The sequence below is a fragment of the Brachyistius frenatus genome, unplaced genomic scaffold, assembly GCF_029030835.1.
Source record: "Brachyistius frenatus isolate BFR_SWC_R1_liver_20210118 unplaced genomic scaffold, ASM2903083v1 Contig_8, whole genome shotgun sequence".
In the NCBI taxonomy this organism is placed as follows: Eukaryota; Metazoa; Chordata; class Actinopteri; family Embiotocidae; genus Brachyistius; species Brachyistius frenatus.
In genome coordinates, this window is record NW_027210607.1 from 7,372,291 (window position 1) to 7,399,501 (window position 27,211).

The 27,211-nt window shown below is 39.9% G+C and overlaps 2 protein-coding genes across 3 annotated transcripts in view; both read right to left on the bottom strand.

Moving 5' to 3' along the window:
- Positions 1 to 665: 665 nt before the first annotated feature.
- Positions 666 to 4,792, bottom strand: LOC138615929 (uncharacterized protein C6orf118-like). Its single transcript, XM_069689809.1, has 11 exons — positions 4,729 to 4,792; positions 4,105 to 4,367; positions 3,724 to 3,936; positions 3,419 to 3,541; positions 2,570 to 2,629; positions 1,991 to 2,115; positions 1,833 to 1,894; positions 1,355 to 1,539; positions 1,124 to 1,177; positions 948 to 1,009; positions 666 to 852 (listed from the first exon to the last, which is right to left on the bottom strand). The coding sequence occupies exons 2-11, from the start codon at positions 4,363 to 4,365 to the stop codon at positions 804 to 806; spliced, it is 1,194 nt and encodes a 397-aa protein (XP_069545910.1). The 5' UTR covers positions 4,366 to 4,367; positions 4,729 to 4,792; the 3' UTR covers positions 666 to 803.
- A 2,426-nt stretch (positions 4,793 to 7,218) lies between these two features.
- Positions 7,219 to 27,211, bottom strand: part of pde10a (phosphodiesterase 10A) — a 36,022-nt gene continuing 16,029 nt past the window's right edge. Inside the window, exons 3-22 of one of the 2 annotated variants that reach the window (XM_069690173.1) lie at positions 22,355 to 22,383; positions 21,013 to 21,133; positions 19,951 to 20,000; positions 19,708 to 19,848; positions 19,306 to 19,461; positions 18,169 to 18,219; positions 17,567 to 17,625; positions 17,218 to 17,269; positions 16,441 to 16,583; positions 16,160 to 16,252; positions 15,694 to 15,880; positions 14,585 to 14,727; positions 14,151 to 14,234; positions 13,915 to 14,065; positions 13,647 to 13,802; positions 12,938 to 13,110; positions 12,678 to 12,789; positions 12,366 to 12,446; positions 11,429 to 11,517; positions 7,219 to 9,602 (exon numbers count right to left, since the gene is read on the bottom strand). In XM_069690173.1, coding sequence (XP_069546274.1) covers positions 9,503 to 9,602; positions 11,429 to 11,517; positions 12,366 to 12,446; positions 12,678 to 12,789; positions 12,938 to 13,110; positions 13,647 to 13,802; positions 13,915 to 14,065; positions 14,151 to 14,234; positions 14,585 to 14,727; positions 15,694 to 15,880; positions 16,160 to 16,252; positions 16,441 to 16,583; positions 17,218 to 17,269; positions 17,567 to 17,625; positions 18,169 to 18,219; positions 19,306 to 19,461; positions 19,708 to 19,848; positions 19,951 to 20,000; positions 21,013 to 21,133; positions 22,355 to 22,383 — 2,171 coding nt within the window. In that variant the 3' untranslated portion in view covers positions 7,219 to 9,502. Of the gene's footprint in view, positions 9,603 to 11,428; positions 11,518 to 12,365; positions 12,447 to 12,677; positions 12,790 to 12,937; positions 13,111 to 13,646; positions 13,803 to 13,914; positions 14,066 to 14,150; positions 14,235 to 14,584; positions 14,728 to 15,693; positions 15,881 to 16,159; positions 16,253 to 16,440; positions 16,584 to 17,217; positions 17,270 to 17,566; positions 17,626 to 18,168; positions 18,220 to 19,305; positions 19,462 to 19,707; positions 19,849 to 19,950; positions 20,001 to 21,012; positions 21,137 to 22,354; positions 22,384 to 27,211 lie in introns of both variants that reach the window. The other variant, XM_069690172.1, reaches the window with a different exon arrangement.

A 27,211-nucleotide genomic window follows, 5' to 3' on the forward strand; every position in this document is an offset into this window, starting at 1 on the left:
AAATGTTTAAAGGCATCATTAAAGTTGGTAAACATCCCTCGTGAATCTGGCGTACAAAGAACACGGTGCATGATTTTCATGGCAGAAAGCTTTGGAAGAGCATGCAGCACTATGCACGGTGTAAAAGCAGCACTGCATACAAACATGTAAATGGTGAAATACGGTGGAGGCAGCATCTTGATTTGGGGCTGCTTTGCTGCTTTGCTGCCTTCAGGCCTGGACAGCTTGTGATCATTGAGGGGAAATTGAATTCCCAAGTTTATCAAAGTAAATCTGCAAAGAAAATCTGCATTTTGAAGTGGTCCAGTCAGAGCCCAGGCCTTAAACCAACAGAGACACAACGGAGTGACCTCAAGGTTTAAGTTATTGCTGGCAAGTGAGGTTAGTTATCAAATCCAAGGGTTCTCTTACTTTTCCAACAGCACTGTGATTGGTTACATGTGTTCAATGATACATGAAAAATAAGAAAGTGGTTGTGCATTCTTAGCTTAAGCACATTGGTTTTGTTTATATTTGAGACTGGGATGAATATCAGATCCCATTTTATTACCAAATAATGCAGAAAAGTTGATCCCAGCAGGTAAATATTTTTTTCTGCCCTGCATGTCCTAAACTGAAGGGCTATAAAAAAAAAAAGGATAAGGTACTTACATATTTATACGTTGCTTGCTGGTTGTCAAAGATCTGAATCTATTAAATGTGTGCCTTCATTTTATTGAAAATTGCATTTATCTAATGCATAATATCTGACTTTGTAACGTCCATCTCAAGAAATGATTCTCTGGTTTCACTTTCTTGTGAAGCTATTCACTCTTCGTGAGAACATCACAATCGATTTGGTCCCATAACATCCTGTGGTAAAACACAGGAAACCGAATGTAAGTAAGAAAGAATTACAAACATGTCAGATGTCACATATACAGTGTTGCAATACACCTCGTAAGTACCTTCTTATGGCCTTGCCTGCCTTCTCTCTGTTCAGCACTACATTGATGTTGTTTTCCAGATCCTTGAAAGAAAAGTAGAAATTACAAAACACTCTTTCACCCAGCAAGACAGGCATTGAAAATGCCTGTAATATATATTATATGATATGGTTAGGAAAAAGGTGAAACTCCCTTGCCTTGTTAATGATCCTTAGACGTTCATTTGAAGCTATCAGTTTCATTATCTCAGTCTGGAAGCAAACAGAAAATAATCCTAAATGAATTAAAATACTAATACAGGCACACTTCCTGCTTTAATTCCATTTCTGAAAGAGAACAAAGGTCAAATTGATGCTTGATGTAATATAAAAGTTGAGGTGAGCTAAATGGCTAAAACATGCTAAAATAAGCACTTAATCCCCCAGCACCTTTCGGTCTTTGATGCGTCTTTCAGTGGCAGTGGTTGTCACAGTGGACACCAGCTTCTCTTTGATCTCCTCCTCCAACTCTTGGATCTCCTTCCACGCGCTCAACACTTGAATCCTCTTGAATTGGATGCTGTCAGCGCAGCCGATGGCGGTCCCGCTGTCCTGCAGCCCTGATGGAGATATATCTGTCCAAACACAGAAGAGAAGCATGAATGCAATGGAGTGATAATTGCAGATCTGTACTCGTACATACACACTCCTGCAGGCTTTTACAAAGTCCCAGCTGACTCACTGATGCTACAAAACTCTCTTTATGTGTGCTGGCATGACAAAGTGATTATTTGTTCTGTCTGTCCACTCCAGAGATGTACGATATATAATCATCAGTGTGTGCACTTGCCTTGCAGGTTGATATACACTGAATTCTTAGATGTGGTTTAGTAATGATTAGATATACAGGTGTAGTCTTGAGACTTACTCTTCATGTCAATGTCCTCTGGGCGTAAACTAGTGGGGATGTTCTGTAATTCATTTTGGACTCTGAAGTTAAAAAGGAAGAAACATGCCTAAAGTAATGAACAATATACAAGCATACTGCACACACTTTGTTTTTTGGTAGACAGATCCGTGCAGTACCGTTTATTCTCCTCAAGAGCTTGTCTGGCCTCCTGCTCTAGCCTGCAAACTTCTTTTTCAGCATCTTTCAACCCCATTTCCCTTACTTTGCCACTGTCGAGATCTGTGGGCAATACATTGAGAAACTATACAATAACAACAAACAAACAAAAACAAAAAGAAACACGGTGAATCAATGGCCGTGAGTTCAATTATTGACAGACATGTAGCCTAATATGACCATAAAAAGAATGGCAGGTGTGACCTTTGACCTTTTGAACTGTAGGTGCAGTTTTCTTACAGAACAGCGATTTCTGTATTGAAAGATCTAGACATATCAAAGTAATTTTTTTTTTAAACCTTTTAGAGGGTGCTAATTGCTGACTTTCACAGTATAAAACATATTCCCGCAGATTTTGAAAGTACGCGAGTTTAATAATCCATCACAGTAAATATGAAGTCAGTATTTCATGCTTGCTGTTAATCATCTGACACACGCAGAACAGAAAGGAATCAAAGTGTTTGACAAGAAGCCTAAAATGTCACATCCATGTCTGAGGTACTATTTATACTGAATACATTATCGTTACCGGGCCTTACCATGTTTCCTAATAATGACTGGGAGGCCATCAAGTGATTGATGTACAAATCATAATCTGTCTGGAAGAAAAAGAGAAAAGAGAAGCGATACATTTTTAAAAAAATAATTTCTTTGTAGATTAGTGTACAAAATATCATGCTTTGTTTGCAGGAAATAACATTTTCTTAAGTTATTGTAAGAATTTAGCAACTGTGGGTGAAGGCAAGGTTCAGAAAATGACCTCACTACAACTACTGTAATGCAGCTTTTAAAACCAGGAAGAGACAACACTTGTACCATATCAAGATATTACAATGAATATCCTCAATCTAAGATGATATGTAGTCTCATATAATCATATATCTAGTCATATGAGACTAGATATATCATATATACATGATATATGGCTGAATATTAATATATTGCTCAGCCCAAGTATACAATTTGTTTTGTTTTGTAATGTTTTTGTCCTCATAAAGACAAAAATCATCTTATTCCTGTTGTTTTATGTTTTGAAATAGTAAAAAAGAGTTTGGCTGCATTATTATGTCACCCTCTGATTACAACCAATGAATGTAAGCAATACTCATTCATTCATTGACAGTTTTGCTTAACACAAATTATGCAAGGCAAATTTGTAAACATGCGAAGCAGTTTTACTGACAGAGTCAGCAAAGTTATTATGTCACAAAATGAAACCTGCATGACCCTGAGACACCTCCGATGCCCTGCTCCCTGACGCACCACGACCAGGTTCCGGTGGTTGCTCTACTTGCGCTTGCCACACCAGGGACTCACTCTCTTGGCTCTAATACATCTGACAGCACATGCTAAAAATGTGCTAGTGGGTACAGAGGAAATGGAAAAACCTTAATTTCCCTCAGGATGCGTCCAAATACTGGCGAGCCTTCACATACATCATCAAAGACGTCACTGAACACCGCAAGGCGGTCTCTGCTGGGCCAGCTCTGCGCTGACAACTTATTCAGCTCCTGTGTATGACGGGAACACACACACAACAATAGCAACTTAAAATGCGTGTGCTTTATTCATGCACACACTGCAGTGTTGAGAGGGCATTCCAGGATAACCACCTCCTGAAATATAGAAATCTGAAAAAACTGCAGTTACAAAACTCGTCTCTTGATGTCATGGTCTGTGTGACTATTCTCACCTTTTGTAGTTTCCTTTCATGAATTTCTACGACATTTATCCCAGCACAGAGGTGATGTTTGACTATGACGTGCCTGCCAAACCGTTGTTTCTTCTCTTCATTATTCAGACCTTCCTGGTCAGACTGGCTGGAGAAAAATGGATGTTTCCCCTCTGGATCAGATGAAGAGTTTGACTTTTTCTGAGAACAGGCTTTCGGCTGGACAAGCAAAGGCTTTGAGGAATGGCAAACTATTCTAGGAAGACATATATATTCTCTTATGTCTGCATGTAATGCATGATCAGTAGTCTGACCTTGTCTTAACCCCAAGACCCCAGACTCTTCTAAAGCAGAGCCAGAAGTTAACTCAGAGGGAGACTCTTTCGTTTCTGTCTTCTCTACATCGGCTGCTTCCTTTGTCTGTCTCTTCTGGAGTATCTGGAAGTTTGGAGTGTCTTCTTGGTTCTGAGACATCCTCCAGAAGACCTGCTTGGACTCCCTGTGAGACCGACTCTGGTTCAGGCTGCGGGGCCCCAAGTGGCCCGAGGAGTAGCTCAGGATATCAGCTTTCTGACCAGCTTCAGCAGCCAGCAGCAGCCTGCGGATGTCGCTCCTGAAGCTCCCAGGCGTCGGTTTCGGCTTCGGCTTCCAGCTGCTGGACATGGCTGTGAAGGCAAACATGTTACTGTATAGTTGATTTAACAAGAGTCTGATGCACTGACCTTACCTTAAGGACCACACGCCTAGAATTAAAACAAAGCACTGCACAATTAAACAATATTAAACAGGGAGCAATGAACTTCACAATGTTGTTTGTCTGAATATAATTTTACATTAAACAAAGTAGAGTCAATTAGTGCACTATAACAGTAAACCCAGATATTGCACAAACAAGTCAAAGAGGGTATCCACAAACAGCCGGTGCTCAGTATTTATATTTTTTACATTAATGTGACATATTTCTAAAAATCATGTTGAACCATACGAATAAAACAGACATACAGAAACCATAAATAAAAACCTCACCTATGAACTAATTGTTATTTTCTCGGAATCACGACAACAAACAAACTTTCTTGATGGCCACCAAGTTCTGTGCTTTACTCGGTTGCCATGGAGACTGAAGCGCTGCATGCTTGCGTTGCGTTCACTGTCTTGATAATAATCGTACCCGAGAGCTTCCAGGTGCTGGGCCTCTTGTACCTACTGAGGCAAACAAGTGAAGTTACTGGACAGTACTCCGACATGAAAACGTTTACAGATGACATATGTGCAGTGGGTAAGTTCGTGTTTGTAGAAATCCAAGCTTTAAAATGAAAAGGAAGTCAAGAGGTAACTTGCAAATCTTGCAGTTATAACACTGGTGGCTATTTGTGAAATAATTTACACATTGAAAATAACTTTTTATCGTTAAATTAGGCTATTTGAAATCAAGATAACAGCCCTTGTAATTGATTGCAAAGAGGACAAAATTCAACAAATGCGAAGGGTGGAGTTAATTGCGAAATCTAGTTTGAGATAAACAAGTTAGCCCATCATCAACTGATAAAAGTCATTCAGTTTGAATTTTCCTGCCAAAAATATAAAATAAAGAAACAAACATCAGAATTTGTTTTATTTTGATTAGGGCAGAGAAAATAAAGTGATAGCAAATATGGAGTTGCTAAACATGTGAAAAGTGAATATCAGTATTTGAGTCATTGCAAATGCTTTAAACTTCCACACTGGGGTGGCATGAGTAAAGACAAGGGCTTCTGTGATTCCCAAATCTCAACTCACTGGAGCTAATCCTATATATATATATATATTAATGTATGATCAATCAACGCTCTGACTATTAAGTAAGTTGAAGTCATTGGACTTAAGTAGGCATTGAGTTTAGAATTTTGGCATGAGCCAGAAGCACTATTAACACTACAAATAGACAATTTGTGTTATATAACTTCTGTAACATGGAAACAATCCAACAAATTTCCCCTTTTTCTATGTTTTCTAACTTTGTGACACCCACGTGTTTTCTCCCTGACTGTCATAAATCCTCTCCAGGCAATTACCAGACAAATTGTGTAAACTTTGGTTACTGGGTGAATCTGGTTACTGCAAAACTCTTGTAAATGCTTTAATCAAACTAGTATCTTAATCTTTTTCTTTGCAATAATTAGGTTATTGTGTGCAAGTAAACACAGTCTTGAGAGTAGCCTGAAGTGCAAAAGAGAGGGAGGAGGAGAAGGAGAGTGAAACTTGGCCTCAGGGCTGGGATGACCAGAATAGGAAAGCACCCAGATGGCAAAGCAGAAAATGAAGAGACAGTGTAACATGTTATGCTTCACTGAAAACAAGTAGCTCAGTACAACAGTTTGCATTCATTTGAAAAATTATTGTCATGTCTCTTAGTATTTGTTGTAGTAATGTTAAATGATGTTAAAAAGAGTGGTGAAGGGATGTACGAAAATGTTGAGGACTGAGGATGTGTTGTTGATGACAACAAAGGTCCATTTCCACATTTATACATGACATACAAAAATAAAGGTTGTAAACTAATGAATGTCTCTGTATAATTAAAAGAAATTAGTAGTAAAAATCTAAATCTAAAATAATCTCCTCTGGCCTTATTGAACATTAAGTTAAGAGATATTTGGGAATAGTTTGTATTCAAGAGCATTGTTGCATTATTAGAAAAAGAAAAGAAAACATGGAGTCCAAAGAAATTGTGTGGCGAGTCGACATTCATCTTGTTTACTCCATCAAGATGAGTTTAAATTAGCCTTCTAACCCCAGTACCAGCTGCCAGCTGTTTTAATGCATGGGTGGATCTGTAGTGGTGGGCAGCCATCTTGGAGAAATGAGGTTTGGTTGTTAATCTGAGCAATAACATCTTAATAGGATGAAAAACTCTGGGCTGCAAACCCTTTCATTATATTAGTTTATATTCAAAGATAATTATTCAAACATTTACAGTGTTCGAGGTCCTCAAGAGGTTTCATGAACAAACCTATGAGATCTGCAGCCATGGGAAGGTGTTTTAAATTTATTTTACTATATTTGTTTGGGTTGCTCAAAAGGCAATGGGAATATTACTGCATGTCATACAGACTTGAGTGGAGTGGAGGTAAAACAATGAATACCAAACAGCAAACAGTGTTTCAACAATGAAATGTTAAAGATATAATGTGAAATCGTTTTCTGGATTTTTCGTCATTAAATGTTATTAAAATTGATGTTGCAATGTGCACAGTAAACACATGAAACTGCAGTCCTCTCTGCAAGTCCAACAAGAAATCAAGGGAGGATAATCTCATTATTGGCAGCAATTTACCACTCAGAAAGTCTTTAACCAATACTTTGAATAAAAAGATGTGTCAGGCAACTTTGGAGATCTAATTGATGTAAGTGCAATAACATGCTGCCCATTCAGGAGAGATGCAGTGTCACCCAACACATTTACAGTGGGATAAGTAAAATAAATTAAAAAAAAAAAACATTATGTAAAGAATGATCTGCACAAAAGCGTATTTTTCAGGTATTTAATAAAAGTCATTTGGGCTACTGCTCTTACATTTACAGTTGAGACATTCCTCAGTTATTCTGGGTAACAGTAACATGTCGAGACCGTTTAATTTATCTTAATGTTTACTTTGTACAAAACAAAAAGGCCAACATTATTTTTCTTTGTATAAAAAATATAAGTTAATTTAAATTTAATTCTAATTAAGAAAATAACAATAGTAATAATAGCAATAATAATAATGATAAAGATCATAAGCTAAACATAGTGCAGACAATGGGATATAACTGATGCTGAAAAGTAGAAGGGACAGTGCAGTGACTTTACCATGTTGTCAGGTGGGGTTGGAGTGGGGAAAGAGACAAAGCTTTTTTTCTCTCACACACACACACACACACACACACACACACACACACACACACACACACACACACACACACACACACACACACACACACACACACACACACACACACACACACACACACTCTCACGCACACGTAGTGTACACACCCAGTCAGAAAGTGCACGACTGCCATTCAGTTTAGCACCGTCAGAGCATACATCTCAGTCTGTACAAACTAATTCCTAGATTGTACAAAGTATACACCTATTACTGTATATGCAAAATTATATAGAAACTTCAGTTTAGGTACATGCTAATTGTTGCTCTTGGTTGAAGCTTACTGGAAGCAATTCTGAAAAGTAAAACAGAGCACATCGTGGGAACTGATGGCGCACTAACCCACATGCCACCACCGAGAATCTGCAACCAACAAAACATTCATCAAAATGTACATTCACAACACTGGTGGCCACAGTACCAGTCGTACGACAAGTTATTGGAGTGGTAATGTCAGTCTTGGAGGGACATTGTCCACTGGAATGACAGTTTCAGACAAAGTAATTTTGTCTTTTGGAAGATCTTGGAAGCTCATCTGAAGGAGTCCAAATGCACCTCCTGGCATGATGTGGGAGAAAGATCGTAAAGGAGGATGATGTATTTTCTTTGACGGGTCGTGGATGTGAGGGAAACTTCAGTCACAAAGTCCGGCAAAAAGTCAAACAACATTCTTGATTTGCAGTCCCAGATAGACATAGTTTACTTTAGCTTAACAGGTTTGACATTATGGGAAAATAAGGAGCAGACTATTGTTTGTTTGTTGTTGACTTCAGTGTCTTTAAACCTTGCAAGGACAGCCGCCTAGTTCAAAAACAGAAACTATCCTCGACCATGGAAGCTGCTACTTTGTCCAACCATCATCATCCTTTGTTTAATTTGTTGTGTAAAATAATTTATGATGTTATAGTGGTGCGATAAAATGTGAGTGTAAATTAAGTAGTATGCAGTCTTGGCTTACTCTAAATGATTGGGAGTGATTTATCTTTAGTTTTTCTGAACTCAAACACTATGACTGCTGCCTGGGGTTCAGATCCTGTTAACCAGAAGGATGTTGATGTACTATGCAGCAGGTTCCTAAATGCTTGGGAGTGAGGGGTTGTGGGGTCCACTTCAGGCAGAAACATTGTGACTCTCTTGTGACTGTATTCACAAGAGTCAACATTATCGAACTCCTCTCATCACAGTTCATCCACGTTTATAGAATATGCTGCGGGGGATTTCCGCAATCTCCACGTAGAATAGGCTGTATGTCTTTATTCAAGTACTGCAAAGGATTTTTGCTCAAAAAAGTAATTAAAAAACATTCTTAATGTCCACCTCCTCAATAAGGTAGCATCACACCATACATCTGCTCTACACATTCCTTCTGTCTCTGGGAATACCTTGCTGAAGTAGTGCGCGTACGATAAAACCTACCACAGAAGGCAAACAGTACCATTTAAAAAAAAAAAAAAAAAAGCCTGAACTGACAACAAGATTTCACATATCTTAGCCTGTGAAAGGTTCAGAGTAAGGCCTCTGCAAATACAAGACCATAATGGAATCAGCTCAAATCAAGCAAAAATCATAAAATAACATAAAACAGCCAAAATAAAACGACCAAAACGGCACGAGTCCATTCTACCAATTGAATTCCCGAGCTGAGTGGATGCAGGGCGATGGGTTGAAGTCCCTCCCCAAAAATTGTCTGTCAGTCTCTGGGATCGGTGAAACCGTCAGTGTTGACACCTCCGTCACCCAATGAGGTAACTGTGTGTTTTCAAAGTCAAGTCACCATTAGCTAATCCGTCTCCTGCTACCACAGGATGTGGGTTCTTCCCAACTTCAAAGTTCCAGGTCCGTGGCAGGATTCAGGTTGTATTCCTTTGGTGGGCCAGCAACCCCTTTGGTAGTCAGTTGTCCACCTTGACAGGGCCTGGATCACAAGGCCGGCTGGGCACAACGTCCTCCAAGTCGCCCCGAGCTATCATCTCCCACTGGCCCAGGTTCTCTCTGCAAACACAAAGCACCGGGATGAGACTCACAAATATTGAAGTTATTACAGGTTTAGAATCTGAAATAAGAGGATGTCGACAGGAATCAAAAACATTGTAAACTTCAATAACAGGACAAAAGCTTTCATGCCAATTAATTCAACAAGAAAATAAACAACAAGGCCTTCTTCTTAGAGTCTTAGGCGATGTGTATAAAGCATCCACCCGTTAGAATTTGATGCTTCTTTGCAAACGCAAGGACACATTCATAGATGGTGAGAGATGGATGTTGCTTGTACAAGTACGTGGGTGTGGTGGAGGAAGAGAGAATAAATTGCGAGTATATTTTTCATTCTAGGTCCATTTTGTCCAGTTTGTTTGACTTTGACACTTTGGTCCCACTTGACAGTGTTGTGTAATTAAAGACAAGAAAGACAACTTCTCTTTTTTGAATATTTGTTTCAACATTTCCACATTGTCTGTAATTTTTTTCTACTGCTTAATTTATGGTCTTTTAATTTGATTAAGTCATAATCAGATATACACTTGTTGTATCCACTCATCTCAATTTTCAGTTTTCTTGTTTGAATGCTATGGCTGTGGTTACACAAAACATTATAACACTTTGCTGCCACAAGGGTGTGCATATTAAGAATGATATGGATATAAAACCAGCCGGCCAGAACAGACAAAAACAAACAGCTGATATTATGAAATGGTGTTCAGTCACAAATATCAGAGTACCAACCTATTCAGATTATGATTATAATGAGATCCACATTAACAGCAACTAACAATTAAAAATAGCAAAACTTAAAACTGTAAAATAAAATGTAGTTAATTTACACTCAGTTTATCAAAAAGCAAATCCTAAGAACGGTGCGAAAAAGAACGAACGCCAAACACACGTCATCGCAGCCTGGCACCACCTGTGTAATTCATTACTCATCCGTAGTAGTGGCCCCATCAGTTCTTGTTGACATGAAGGTAACCTCTCCCTCCCGCACTATAATCCAGCCTGACATCTGAGTGCAAAAAGTGCTGCCCTTTGCTGCCATTCTATTCAGTTAACTGGCCTGATGCAGTTTACATGTCTTTGGCAGATCCCACAACAAGCAGCAGGGCTCCACAGGGTCTAGGACGGCTGCCCACCCAGAGCCCAGTGCTGACGTGAAGCCGGGGCTTAAATATTACACTGCTCACTTTGTTTGCATTCCCCGTGGATCAAGGACACATTTTATGAAGCAGCACAAGGGCAGGCAAATGTGCAGCATGATCCTGTTCAAAAACCAGAAATAACAACCGTAAATACATTCTTTACACTCTTATCGAATGTGAGAGCAGGCGCGCCGGACACACAGTGTTACACCTCACACACTGATGCACAATTCAGTCTGTCAGTACTCTGTTTTCTATACTAACTTTTTTATGAATATGTTTTCAGGATGTTAAAGCCTGTGTTGGTTTAATTCAATTTCTTTTCCAGTTTTATGTGTGTTTTGTTTGTATTTTCAGAGGAACGTTTGGAATGTGTGCCTTTACACATCCTCCTTATCACCTCTAATCTTATTTTTCTGGCCAATTGCAGCTGGCCAGACAAAGACAAGCACACACATCACTTGTTGCACTTTAAGCTGCTGTCAGTACATTTATTGAGCCCATCAGATGTGAAATAAGCATGAGAAGTTGTGTGAAGGAACTTGTGGCCTATTTTGTTTTGGACCCTTTCCAGAAAAAAATTATAAATTAAACAGTTTTTCAGATATTATTTTCTTGTAATCCTAAACATATATTATATCTACATTTTGTGTCACTGAGAGAAATCTGCAGCTTTGAATAACTTACTTGCAGGAGTTTAAAAGAGGACTGGATGGAGGGAAAAGCTCCGCTAGTGTCGTATAACATGGAATTGCAACAGCATTGTAGAATCCCACCTTAAAAAAGAGAAACCAAAATAATTAGGCAGCAGAGAAAAGTTTCTAGACAGTATAACACTTAAAAACAGTTTGATAAATTAATGTGATACATTGAGAAACAATCAAACATGCAACACACATTTTGTGAGCAGTCTGTTGATAACTGCTTATTAATTTGGGGGCGGGGGGTATTTGAGGCCAAAAAGCCCTGCGTGCCTATGAGTGTATGATTCATGGTGGTGTAAGTGATCAAGCTGATAAAAGTAATATTTAAAAAAATTATGAAATTGCCACAAGAGAATTTAGTTTTGCATAGTTTTGAATTTAGTTTTGCATGTGTATGCAATTTTTTTTTGGATCATGTATTTACAATGTCACTTCAGTTATTAGCAGAACAGTATTATTTGAGGTTTGTGTCTGTGATTTGGGTGCAAACTATTTGGTGACATGGCAATGCTGCAAAATGCCTTGAGTCACGGTTAAATTCACATTTTAGATTTTATATATTTTATTTATTGCTTACAAAAAAACTACCTAAATGCTCATGCGCAGTGCTTTTTTAAACTACACTGGCTAATTACGTTAATTATGCAAATTCTATGAAACTACAGATACCCACAGCAGAAGGGCTTCTTACAATGCATGTTAATTAAAGTCAACTAAGAATTTGCTAAAATGTATTATACTTTTATATCAATATGTAGCATCACAGGATTGTACTATCCTTGATTTCAAGTAATTATTTCCACATAAAGTCAAATATTAGTTAACAAGTACCACTAACTTCCCATCAGAATAAAGAAATTTCAACAGTTTTGTGTGTGCGTGTGAGGTTAAAGACACATGAGTGAATTTGCTGGTCTTACTTGGCCTTGGGGAACCTCATCCTTCTTGTCTCTGTCCATCATAGGGATCGGCTGCATCCCAATCTTCTTCATCTCATCTCCCTGCGGAGGAACAAAATAACAAGACACCTTTCATTTTATTTTGGTTTACTGTGTTTAATCTCCAGACCACCAGACGATGCCATTTTGTGCCTCACAGATTGTAGGACATGTAACATTGTGGTAGCATTTACAAGTAAAAATAGAGGTCTGAAAAATAGAGGTCTGACTGTTACACTGGAGGCATGATCATGACACTAACACTGTTTAAGCTCTAACAGTATCCCACTGTACCTCAGCCCAGAACTCAGCATAGATGTCGTTGGCTGTGAGTCGTGTGATTTGCCATTGCTTGGTAACAGAGCACAGGTCACATGCTGTCATCATCAGACCAATCACACGGTCCCTGGAGGGGAGCAAAGCCTCGTTATATCCATGCAGAGGAACTCAATGCGCCGTTTGTGTGCGCCAGGTCAAACATTTCTCTGTGTGATGCGATGGGACCTGCTACGATCCTGACCTGACCTGTGCACCAGTGTGAGTCGTGGTCTGACCTGTGTGAGTAGTTGTTCAAGTCCAACCCGCCCGCAGTCAGCAGCTCCGACAGCTGCTGGTGGTTGTTGAAGTACAAGGCGAGGTCTGTGGCGATGATGGCCTTTCGGATGATCTCCAGCACCTGCTCGTACTCGCTGGAATTCAGGTTGGAGAAAATATTGTGCCCTTCCAGCTATGAGAAACAAAGAGATCAATAAAAAAGCAAAAGCTCCACTTATGAGGCGTTCAGCTCAGCTAGACTACAACAGGTTGTAGCCACAAGTTCATCTCAGGCCATCAGTCCCAGCCAGCAGATCCTGGATGTTACAGAAGAGGGCAATCAGAGATAAATCCTTTGAACCTTTTAGTGTATTTGTAGTTGACTGTGTGTAGGTGTAAGCATTATTTTTCTATTTTCAATCGAATGTGAGGGAATAGTTTTACACTGTAACATACTTCTTTATGGGTGTGCTTGCTTTTATGCTTTACTGATTAAATTTGTCCACATATGGCATCTTTTTGGCATTCTCCCCTTAATATTTACCATGTCCATTCTTTTGTCCACTGTGTTGTTTAAGCAAGTTTGCGGTATGCTGCTTAAACATGATCATATATAAGGGTCAAAATAAGTTATGTTAAGTACATCATTTTATACTAAATATAAAAAAACAAAAATGGATCTAAAAGAATAAAAATGTTGACTTTGAGCTTTGCATAGTGGAGCTCTACCTGCAGGATGGAGACGGTCTGAGAGAAGTGGTGCTGCTCCATGGTGGAGGTGGAGTACAGAGCAGCCAAGGGGTGGTCAAACTTCTGCAGGTATGCGTTGCTGTACCCCCGATGGTCCAGATCATGGCACAGACAGGCTATCAACAAACCCTTCTTCTGTAAAACACAGCGGGTAAATAAAAAGATAACTTAAACTCACACAATAACCTCAGATGCTAATCTTCTTTCCAGTTTTTTGTTCTCCTAGCAGACCCAACAAGAAGCAAACCTCTAGCTCTGTGAAGATCCCAGAGGTTTTCTGTAGGATGGCGTACATACAGTGTGCCACCGTCACTGCGTGCTTCCAGTTGTGGTAGGGCACACGCCGGTAGTTCTTCCGTACGGACATGGTGAATCGACACAGCTTCTCCAGCTCAAAGCTACATACAGAAAGAAAAAAAAATGGATTAACAACTGAGTCTGGGAAGAATTGACACTGACATTGTCACGGTCCTATGACTCTACCTGGTCTTTCCACAGGAGTTGTGAACCATGTAGATAAAGACAGCTGGCCAGATCTCCTCAAAGGGATTGATGTCAAAGTGGAACCTGGGGAAGGAAGGAAGAGAAGGGAGGAAAGTCTTAAATTAGCATAAGCGGCACACCTGGGAGAAGGAGAGGAGATGCAGATGAGAGGGACTTCTGAAGGCTGCTGAAATGACAGGTTGACATCCAGAAGCCCCGCCCTATCTTGAACTGTGTATGCCCCCTTTTGCAGAGCGTCACAATCTACGTCTGGAGTCTGTCATCGGCCCTTTTCACAGAGATTTGGCTGCAGACTAGCTAAGCTTAAGCTCACAGGTTTTGTATATCAGCAGAGGTAGTGAAAAAAAACTTCTAAAGCTTACATAAATACACAACAGGCAGATTACCCGAAACCTTGGAGCGAGGGCACTCACATTTCGATCTCTTTATAAATGGGTGCAGGGAGGTTGAGCTGGGTAAGGGTCTTCCATTCCTCTGATGTGCAGATGCTGTGATAAGACAGTTTTTCCATCGTCACTCTGTAAATGCATTCAGAGTGCCGGATCCTGTGGTACATCTGCAGAGACCCACAAGGAAATCACGGATCAGGAATTAGTCTTTAAAATGTCAAGAGAGAAGCTGAACACTCCAGTGCTATAAATACCACAGAAAATATTGTATATGATGTCTTTGTTAAATTCTTTCTGTGTCACCGCTGGAATTTCCAAAAGGGTCAGACAAAGTTATGATCCGTGTGTCTCTAAAAAGTGCCTCCACATCTGGTTTGTATCCCTGTCCCCTTGCACCAGACAAGCAGAGTTGAGACTGTCAGGTACAGGCGCCGGGCCTCACACCTTCCAGCATAAATCACTTGAAATCAGGAGCTGGCCAAAGTGAGTTTCCAAGAGACACCAGGCATAAATTACAGCTAAACATCCTGTCACTGGACGGATGCAGACTGCTTGTCTTAAAATATTAACATCCGCATCAATTTTAAAACCAACTTCGTGACGCTGCTCCTGCGTAAGTTTGTCGCACAAGCCGACGATGAGTCAGGCCCCACAGTGAAGAGAGGCTTTGACAGAAAGACCACACAACGCAAGCCTTGAGAGTTAGCATGATTCATTAAATGCCTGTGTTCCATGTAAGGGATAATCATCCGTGTTTATTCATATTTTGGGGCAATGCACACTTTAAATAGACTCTGCACTATCTTTGTCTTGGAGAAAAATTGCAGCACTACTCAGGGAAACCTGCAGCCTATTAACAGCTAAAACAAGCCTTCTAGCTATCAGTGTGAATTTAGGATGGTGATGAGGACACTACGTCAAAGTTGCAGTTATCTCAAAATGAGCCAGTCAGAATCGAGTACTTATGGCCATGAAGTAGACTTATTATATAATCCTCATATAACGTACCTACACTGCAAAAAATACAGAGCAGGCTTTGTGCAGGCACACATGAAGAGAATGAATTATGTTTCTGCTGTTAGAGAATATCACTTAATCTGTTAAATATTTTAAGACTAATTCAGTGTACTCACATTTGCACAGTGTAAGGCCAGAGCACAAAAGACAGCAAACATCTTAAAGTTGTTCTCATCTGTTTTAGTGAAGGCACTTCCGCTTAACTTGTTTACCATCTGCACCACACCTATAACGGTCCCCCTGCTCACAATGGGCATGCACAGGAGGTTCCGTGTGGTGTAGCCAGTTTTGAGGTCCACCTCTCTGTTAAGGAAGAAATATACATGTATAAGTTATCAAATTAATCATTGTATCTTCATGTTAATGTTGTAAATCCCACAATGGTGTGGAAGTGAAGCATGTTTTAGTCGTAACTTGTTGTGTCTCTGTAAGTACTGGTATGACCAAAACTGTTTTTTATCCAAAATACAACTGAATAAGCAAATTGCATGTAAATGGTTTTATCACAGCTTCAAGAAAGTTAACTAAATAATAATACATAACAAAGAAGGAAAGTAAAAATGCAGATCTGAGCCTGTTTACCGGTTGAACCGTGGGTCTGCATAGGCATCTGGGATATTTAAGACTTCCCCTGTCCGAGCCACTTGGCCAGCTATTCCCTTGTCTATAGAAAACCTGTAAAGAAAGAGATTTGAGACATTTACAGTCCAAACAGTATGTAGATTCCCCATTTTCACTTAGAAAGCAAAAGTGATTTTGTTCCACTGTAAACATAGTACAAAATCAGCAGATGTCTGATATATATATTAAAAATGAGGATAGCATTGAGCACACTGTAAGAGAAACGGGTAAATCTTACTCACCTAATTTCTTTGGTTTTTCTAAAGACAGGTTTGCCTTCTTTCTCCTCCCCAATGTCGAACAGGTCAGAGTACAGTTCTTTGTTGTTGTGATCTACCTGGAAGAGTGCGCACCTGTCTGCATTCACCAGGTTTTTTGCATATATCTGTAAAACAACACCAGAGACAGAAACCTATCAGCAACACTGGGGGCTCAAAAGCACTGAAAAAAAAAACCTTTGGAGATTACATGAAGCAACCACAACTTAATTAAATCAGATTTATCACTGCTGTTTCACTAATTTTGGATAGGAACAGTTAAATGTAGAAAATTATAAACACACAGTATTTCTACAGGCCATCCTAGTTCATTGAAGTGTTTGAACCAGATGACTTGAGATGACATCACAGTCACAAGACAACCAAAAACATACAAACAGAGAGGTGGGTTTTAGTGAAAGAAACAAGAAAATCACGTTTTACACTCATTCAGGTCACATCTGTTTTAGATTTACAAAGTGCAGTCTAAAGAAATATTGCCTATTTTGGGTCAAGTCTGTACATGTATTTAGTATATCTACAACTATATTATATATATAAAATGAATGATTATTATAAGAAGTAGTTTTACTGTTAGAATTTTACACAATGAATGCCAAACCTTGTCAGGAAATATTAGCAGTGCATCTGTATTACAGCAGCATTGCTACTCTTTTTAACACATAATTTAACACACACTCCCAGGATGTGTAGCCTTGAAGACAATGTGAATGAACACGTACTTGCAGGAATCACACTCACCATAATATGTTCAAGTAGAGAATCTATTGCCACAATGTTATCAAAGTATGTTCTGTACGAAAAGAAGAAATGGCGCATTGAGATGTTTGACAAATGGGAAGCTCTGATGACGTTCACATTCAAGACATGAAAGCTAAGTTGCCTAAAATGTAGTAATTTCTTCCATTATGAGCACAAAGTTTTATTTAACCTTTTCCCTGTCGTAAAAAAGACAGTACCTCACTATAAAAGTTTTATCTTAATTTATAGTACTTGGACTAAACTAAGAACAAGTTGTAAATGCACTTTAAATAGGCTTTCATCAGATTTAATTTAGTGTCATAAAAACTGTCCCAAGAGCAGCCCTTACTTTGACACATCTAGTAGGAAGTCATTGAGCTCAGTCTGTTTGGCGAGGCCTCTGCACACCTAGCAACAAAGCAAAATAGGTCATGATCAGGCACACAGACGTGTCAAAAAGTTCCAACAGAACACATTTAGCAGTATGCATGTATTGAAAACAAACAACTTGCCATCTACACACTTGACCAAGGGCCACCCTCATGAGTTTCAGTAACGACAGCGTGTCTTGGCAGTGAGCAGCTAACTCAGGAGTGCAGTGTGCTGCAGCGCTGTACTGCTCACTAAGGTTTAGAAGTCCATCGTGGCCAGTGCTGCAGTGGGACACTGCTTCTGTGAGGTGTTATGCTATTTGTTCATATAAAAACAGCACTGGGGCGTAATGACGTCTTTGGGGAGCTGTTTGTTGAATCTATGGCTTAGTTGATTGGACTGGGCCCAGTGACAACCCAGTTCCTGTACACAGTGGATTTCCCTACTAAAAACACCAGTGCAGTCATCCAAGAGCAAAATAGATGGGACGGGGGTAGGCTTCACCCTCACAGTCTTTGGTGAAGTATAACCAATTTGCAATTTTAAATTCACATCAGTCCTCTGTGGAAGTTTGCTCACCTGTATTTGATGAATGGCAACTGATGCCCACGCTAAATTAGCTGTTGCAACCTGAAAAAGAAAGAAAAGCTTAGCTCCAAAGAACTGTCAAAAGTAATAAACCACAGTTAACATACATTATCAAACATTTTCCTGTTGATCTGCAGTCATCACATTTCCACATTACCATACATTTCAATATAATTATCTGGTCTGCATATCACGCAGCCGGTTAGCCGCTCTGAGGACACAAAGTCGCACCAAAAACTACTGTGTCAGTATTGTGTATGAACATTTAAGCAATGCAAAATTATAGCTGCACTAACAAATGCTTTCATGTAAAAAATGGGTCCAATGGCAATGCCTGATGTGAAGGTGGGCACTCTGAGCGACAAACGCACGGAGAATTATCACACACCTCTGCAGGCCCCCTGAGCTCTACAAAGTATTTTAGTGTTTTTCAGCTCAATGTTTTGATTTTTGACTTGCAGTTTGAATGTTTTGCGGTTATTTTCAGTCAAATCAAAGCTTTGATAAACACATTGTGCACTAGCTTCAAATAAAGTCGAAATAGGCAAGCCTGTGAGCACGGCGGAGCATTTACAATGTGAAAGCAAACATTTCCATCAGGAATTTGTGTAGCCCAAACCAAGACGAAAGAACAGGGTTCCTATTGAACTGTTGGACTCACTAGGTGGTCAGAAACATGATTTCTAATTAATGCTCATGCTGCTAACAAGTTAGCCATATCATCTTCAAAGTTAACGTGTCGATGTTGCATTCACAGCTTGCTGTGCTGCCCTGAAGTGGTCAAACATATTCAGAATTTACAGAAAACTTACAAAAATATCATAACTTACTAAAATATATACATTATTTTGAAAAAGGACAAAATGAAGGTGTCATGTAATGTAATCAAGAGATGGTTTGTTTATGAAAAGTTTTAGATTTTAAATTTGATTCTTGCTTGAGCAACCTGTCTAGCTCATTGTGCTGATATTTTACACAATGTAAATTATTTTCCAAAATAAAGGGACACCCACAAAGCTGACAGAGATCTTAAACAGACCCAGATTAAGAGTAATGCCAGGCTAACTAGTTCTGTGAGCCTTGCACCAGCCTCCCACTCTTGGTGTGTTTTGTCTGGGTCAGACCGACCTCCTGCTGGCTGAGGTTGAAGGGCTCCTTGCCCCAGTGCCGATGCAGCTCCAGGATGGCAATGAGATCCCCGATGGCAGTGATGATAGGGAGGCACAGGACAGAGTGAACATGGATCCCTGAGTCCTGCCCTGTGCCGTCGGGGAATCGCTCGTCCTGCAATACAAAGAACAGAGAAGGTCATTATCACGTAAACTGCACAGCAGAACAAAAGAGCATTACTAGCACTGACGGATGAGGATGACAAATTCAGTGGAATTTTTTATTTTTTTACCACAGAGCACCTTTGCTTATATTTTCTTGAATTTTAAACATTTCAGAACTATTCCTGGCTTTTACATTTGAAATCTTCTACTGCTCAGAGCCTGTTCTGGTTGTAAAAAATAACAAAAACTGCCATACCCCCAGGATGTCCTCAACTAGCAGTGTTTTGCGAGTTTTGGCAACATGAGCGGCAATGGTTGTCCCAAATGCGATGGGGCCAGAGGGGATGAGGCTTGGAGGGCCATCCTTGGCCCCAGTTGGAGTGAATAAACATAAACTCTGTTGAGAAGCACAGACAAGAACAGGAAGTGAATCAGACACAGAGAAAATAAATCTTGCATACACAAATGCATCAGTGTATTAAATGTCCTCTGCACTCACATTGTTGCATTCTCCCAAGAAGTAAAGTGCAAATCCATCAGCTTTTGTTGCTGTAGACATAAGAGACACACATGTCACATGTGTGCAGTGCAAGTGCTATAAATACAGTCCGGTAACAGCTGACATTAGCCGTTAGTGTTTCTCCATAACTCTCATTTAGATGTATCCAACAAAAAAAAGGCAGATATGCATGAAAGGAAAAGTGTGAGAAGGAGACAAAAGTCCAGTTAGAATCTGACAACAACCTACGTCCTACATAACAGGAAGGGTACTCTGACCAAGGGCTTTGACTGCCATCCAGTTCATCTCATTCCCTGTTCTCCTTTCCAGTCCCATTTCACACTCATGTAGGTCATGTTATCATACAATGTGACAACAGAGAGGCTGCCGGAGCAGTCAATACACAAATGATCAAGAAGTTAATGAGTAAAGTGGTTTGGGTAAAGTGACTCTCCTTTGGATTAGTTCAGTTTACTGACATTTTTTTTTTTTATACAATTAGAAAATGCAAAATTATAAATTATGCCAGGGATAAAAAAAAATATTGTTGATGGTATTTACACATTTATCAAGATGGACTTATAAAGGAGCAGGAATTATAGCATTCATTGAATAAATCCATTAATATTTGATTAAAAACCAATAAAATATATGTTTTTGACTGTTTACACAGCTGAATTTAATTTATTATTATTATGATTTTTTACCTTTTTATGACCAACTTGATTTTGGTTTGTGAAGCTGAATGAGGAACTGTGACCAAATAATTTTCAAATAATTCTTGCAGTTTATATAAATTTTTCTTTTCTTTTCCATTGGAAAAGAATACGGTTGGGGTTTATCATAATGGGAAAAGCGGTGTCCGAATAGTTAATACAATTTGACTTTGAAATGAAAAAAACCAACCTTCTGACCACAAGCTCATTGAGAGATGTTTATGCAAACATTTCTCATAACCAAACAGTAATTTTTCAGCTGTTAGTGTCGCTTTTGGGTTGTAGCTCCAGTGTGATATGAGCGGAAGCTTTGAGGATCAATAACCTGGATGAATTCCACTTTTACCTGTTTTGATGATGTTGCACAACTCATAGAGCAGGAGTTTGTTGTCTCCTCCAGTGTCCAGCCTCTGCACCATGTAGCTGCTGAGCTCGTACACCACACCCTGCATATTTGTGTCCTGGTACTGCTGGACACAAGACACACAGAAATTGCAACTCCACAGTCTTGCATAAACACTGAGATTGAATTTCAAAATTCAGCAAGTGCGACGACGAAGAAGAAAACCTGCAGAAAAACCTGTATTCTGCCCTGTATCCAGTCTAATGTTCCTGCAGTGGAAAGATACTAACTCAAATAGCGGGATTTGTCTGTTTTTTTGTAATGAAAGGGGATTACCCTCTTGCCATTCACAAAGACAAAGCCATTCATCATAACATTACCCCTCGCCCCACCCTTACACTCCGCGTCACTGCTGCATTCTAGCTCAGGGATCCCCCTGCAGTCCCGAGAGGAGGCCAGCGGAGCCCACAGTTCTGATTAGAGCCCTGGCAAGCTCCGCTGCTCAGCCTCAGCTTAAACGTGTGGTTATGTAAGAGGCAGACCTCCTGCCTTGTACGGGGCCAGAGAGCCGTCTATTTCTGCGCCTGCAGAGAGGGTGAGGACAGGACGGCAGGGAGAGTGGCGCACTAGAAAGCTTCCCCCACGGGATGCCTTCTATCCTCCCACATCCTGTTTGCACAGACGTATGGATGACGCACTGAGGGGTCGAGTGGACCTCGTTTTCTTTTTTTTACTGTGTGTATGTGTGTGTAAATCGCTTCTACTCAGCCTCAGGGCCCTGCTGTGGGCGCTGACACCCGGCCTCCTAATGGTGTGAATGACAAAGGTGTGAACCCAGGTGTAGCAAGTGGGATCTAATCTTTCCATCAACTTTCCTGCCAACTGTGTCATGTGAGGAGTTTACGATGCAACCAAATATGGTTTCTTATTGCTCCTATTGATTATCTATTAGATACTATCCTGACCAAGCACAGAGGTTGGACAGCTATAGAAACAGTCACAGCATCTCTACTCCGCTGCACCTTACCAAAGACTGCACAAACATAACGACAAAAAAAAAAGTGTTGTCAAAGTGTGCAGTTACTTTGCATCTTAAACTACACCAGGATATTTTTGCATGTGTTATTGAAGGGCAGTATTGAGTTCTGTATTGATCATGAATTAGTTCAGGCGTATTATCCATACCTGAGTATGAACTTGATTAGTCACTAAGGTTAGTTTCTGGAATTAGAGGGGAAACTAATCAAGCAAGAAAATATCTATGACGTATGAAACTGTGAGGTGAAGCTTCGTTTGCCGTGTCACATTATAGTGTATAAAATAATCAAATTAAGCAAGAACCTACCCTGCTAACTTCTTTAGCTGATGTGTCATCTGTAAAGAGAAAAATCGCAGCGTTAGAAAACAATCGAAATCCAATTTAGATCCTGTTGTAGGGTCTAGTTGTGTTTGAGCTCAAACTTTTTGCTCGACCACATCATCATTTTAGTTGAGTAGTTCTGCAGGCTGCTCAATACAAATAGATGAAGTCACTTTAAATAAAACATTTTGCTTCTACAATAAATGTATCCTTGCTGTATCAGTACACTCAGTTTTGCCACTAGTTTATTTGGACTATGACCAGCCGAACTGACATTACTGTGTCAGTTTGCAGGACTCTTGAGGACTATTCTTTCTGTGTTGCTGTCACGTTGTTTTGGCATAACTTATCATTCATGGCAACAGTGGCAGTTGTATGGCAAACGTTACAGTGAATAGAGTTTGATTTTGTTTGTGTTTTAAGCTGGTGGGAAATTATTGAGAAGGAAGTGAGGCGATACTGTCATCTGTGTAAACTCATTCTTACATCCCTCTGCTAATGTGCCACGTTAAAATACAAAATATTTGTGTGGTAGATGTCAATACTGAGTGGCTGCGCGAAAGTGAGGGCAGTCATTTTTGTCTGAATTAAAAAGCTGTAAAGCAACAGGCTGAGCAATGCAGAAATGTGTGCTGGCTGTTTGAACACTGGGTGGATCCTCGGCAGTGGATTCGCACATTGATGGATTATGAAGGGCCGAGACCATAAGCAGCAAATAAGCAAAACCACATGTTGTCCTCACAGCAGTAGTCAGGTGGTAAATAGTGAGTGAACAAATGGAAAAAAAAAACATGCAGCATCTAAAGCATTAGTGCACATTACATATAAATTATGAATGAGTCTTTTATCTACTTGATGCAGGAAGACGTTTGTTTAAATTATGTTGCTATTAAAACAGAATTAGCAGAAGTATTCATTTGATTTGACAAGTGCAAAATTTTGTGGCCTCAAGTGCAAATTCCTGGTGTGATTTGAGGCTGTTGGAGAGACAGCAGACATATGGCTATTGTCTTTGGATGTAGACACTGAAGTATGTGATAATAATGAGCGCTTCCGCCAATCACAACAGTCTCTGGTCTTTCAGTCTGGGAGTGCTACTTGGGATGAAAATAAAACCATTCACACAGCTCAAGCAGTTCTTCATTACACGTGGGTCAACAGCACACGAGAACAGTAACTCCTCAGATCTCTTTGATAAATTTTCATGTGATCAAACCATGCAAAAAGCTGAGTAGATTTAAGAAACATCTAGTGCTGACTCGAGCTGGTGCTCCTTTGAAACGAACCTCTTTCAGCATGTGAAGACAGATATTACAGCCAGCTACATTGTTTGTTGTTTTAAACATTCCTCCAGTATGCTATGAGTTTCCTAACTTAGCCATGAGACCTATTTTAGAGTGAACCCCTGGCCGGGCATGACGTCAATCAGAGGACAGAGAGCTGCACTTGAAAAGGACTACAAACCCCTTTGGAAAAAAGGAATGACACAACTTTTTTCAGGCAGAATCTTTTTTTATAATGACTTGTTGAGGCCTAGAAAATTCAAACATAAATCAGTTTGAAGGGCAAATCTGACAGTGTTACTGGTTAGAAAGGGGTGTTCACTTCATTAGAGCTGTTAACACAAAACAGCAAAATATATCCATTGATTGGAGTTGAATTCCGCTCCACAGAAATAGAAAACAGCCTTACTTATTTCTATCCAGGAACTGTATGTAGTAGGAGAGTTAATATGAATGACAGTCAAATACAAACACGGTGGCTGTATTTAATTCACTTTAACTGCATGACAGCTTTGATTTGTTTATCTATAGTGTTTCAATTTGATATATGTGAAGTATGATGTATTCTGTAATGCATACAGTGTATATACATAATGTTAAATGATATGTGAGCTCTTTGGAAGATGCTTGAGAAAGAGGGCTGAGTAAATAAACATAATTTAACTATAACGATGAAAAAGTATGCAGAAACATAACAGGAAATGTTAGACCCACTGCTTATTTGGATTGCACCAGATTATTTCACTTGAAATATATGTGCAGTGCCTCCGTGTCTTTGGTGTTTGATAGCAAAAGCAACATGTGAAGATGCCTGGTTAACTTCAAGCTATGAGCAGCAAGAATTTTCTCCCTCCATGACCTGAACTCTCAGCTCTCAGCCACACCCTCCACCCCTTCACCTAATTGGCTGTCACAGGAAAAGGCAGCACTTGTCTATCCTCACCCACAGGAGGGAGGTTCACTGGAGGGTGGCAGGGATGTTGGTGGTGGTGAGGTAAGGACCAACACTTAAGAACTGAATGCAAGCAGACAAAAATATAAACACCTGAAAGGTGACCCCGCAGCAGAAACTGTAAAAATATAAGACTTGTGTTACCTAATATGAATTACATTAAAAGTCTGATCCCGGGCCTTTTTTCTTATTAAAAAACAGAGGTGCAGTCCAAGCTGCCATCGTGCAGTCGTTGGTTCCAGCCAACTGATTGTTAAGTGTTACAGAGCCAATGAGTCCAGCAATGCTGAAGAGTAGACCTGGGCAACACATCACATCAGTAAAATACAATGGTTATGAAAAGATTACACATTCTTGTCTTGTTTAAAAAATAAACAAACACTGATTTTAATCCAATAAAACCGGTTGGTTAAGTTCTTCCACATGAGAACAGGATGTCTACTGTCCGCCAGGGCTCGAGGTTTCCCCGATAGTCATTGTCCCACCTGAAGGAAACAGTCACTGGGCTATGTTTTTGGTGTTGCAGGTCAAATTACAGTGTGGCACAAAGACTCTGCCAGCATCACACGTGCAGCTGTCCCAGTAGAAAACTGAGCTCTGTGTCCAAACACCGAAAAATGTCCAAGGAGCCAGAAAGTAACAGAAAGGACTTGTACTACAAAACCTTCCTGTGTCGGAAAACTACCGAGATAACAAAGCAAGTGCCCTTTAAATCTGATCTGTTGTGCTGAACCAGTTGCCTGGTTGGACCAGTTCCAGGAGTTTCTTTAAAGTATGCTTGCGGGGTCATGCACACGCAGGTGCAGGTGCTGCATAGCTCACTGCTAGAAGCCAGAAAGTAGCTTGAATATGCGCTATTGTAAGTTTTGTTTCTATAAATAAATGTGAAATATACAAAAAACGGACAATTTGCTTGTCCCGTTTTGCAACAATAACATCTTTGTTTCATCAGATATGTATCATGGGATTAAGCTTAATGATACAGCTATCCCTGGGGCTGAGAGGGAAGGTATGCTTCAGGTGCTCGTCCAAGTCTGTGTGTTTTCTCACCATACGATGTGGTCAGCCATCAGGGCAGGGACAGACACCAGTAGTCTGTTAATACCATCCCATATTTTCCTGCTGTGCTTTTAGTAAACACGGGAGGAGAGTGCTGACATGTTCATAGAAAATATACTGCCAGCTCACTCGCTGGTGGACACCAAACACAACCGTCTAGCAACTCCTGAACCCAGCAGAGGCAGAGCAAACTTCTGGTAACTTTATCACACCGTTCAAACTTTTTCTTAACTTGAACAACTTCAGTCAAAAGGTTTAGCTGCGCTGTGCTGAAATGCACAGGGTGTACAGCTTTAATCTAACAGGTATTTTTACGCTATGTTATATATAGCTTATATGCTACTGTGGCTTGTAAACCAAAGCTTATTGGGTCATGTTTCTCTGAAGATTCTGTTAAAGGTCAATGTGTACAACACTGAGTGTCCTGATAAGAGTTTATTGCCCACAATCCTATAAACATTTTTGTAGAACAACAATTTTTACATGAACAAAAAGAGAACGCTCCATTGTTACTGTAGTAGTTTGATGTTTTGTGCATGGCAAGATATTTTATACATTTTCTAGAGTTTAAGTTTCACAAAAAGTGCTGCTGGGATGCATTGTTAGTCTGAATATACATCATGCACCACTTCAACAGTTAAAACAAAGGAGCAGGTAATTATGGCTACAAAGAGAAAACCCTCTCACAGTCTATGTTTGGAACAAACAGAGCGAAGTTAAAATGGATGGATCAGTAAGAAGGAGAAACCCAGTGTCTTGACTTAAACTATTATTCTCGCTCCAACGCCACGATAACAGCAAGATGGTGAAAGCCTTTTTCTACCACACAAGAATATTGAGACTGTCCTCCAACAGAGTGACCACACAGTCTTCTGTGCAAGCAGCTTATTATGACCGATACTTTACGGTTTAAAGTTAAGCGACCTCTAGCGGTTGTATAAATAACGACAGTCTGGTGTCCCGGAGAAGTGACGCAGTTCAGATAAAGTCAAGGTAGTGGGAGTATTTCTTTGTCAGAAGGGGGCAGACTGGGTGGAAGGTTTGACAGGAGTGTAGGTGCAGGATGCTCCCGCTTCCAAAAACGAGTTTGGAACAGCGTTTGCTATTGCCATGACGGCAAAGGTTACATAACTTTAAGGTAAGTAGTAGGTTTACCAGACAACACGGTTCAAGGGATCATTTCAACTCAAACCATAATCTTTACCTGAGCGTGTGGTTTTTGTACCTTAAACTAAGCAGGGGAGCTGATTAAGGAAACTTTCCTGTAGGTCGTATTTGTGGGTAGGAACAAACAACATATATGGACGTACGGGTTGGAGGGCTTATTGAGGATATTACATTAGTTTGAGGGTGTGAATGAATGTTTCCACATAAGTGCGGGTCATTTGTGCAGCTCACAAAAAATAACTTTCTTTATTGTAAACTTACTAATTTGTAAACTGAATTTATACTATGACGTATGTTCCCAAATGTCACGATTAGCTAGATAGATGGATAGACGGATAAACCCTGTACCTTTAAATACATATCAACAATCAAAGTTCAGGT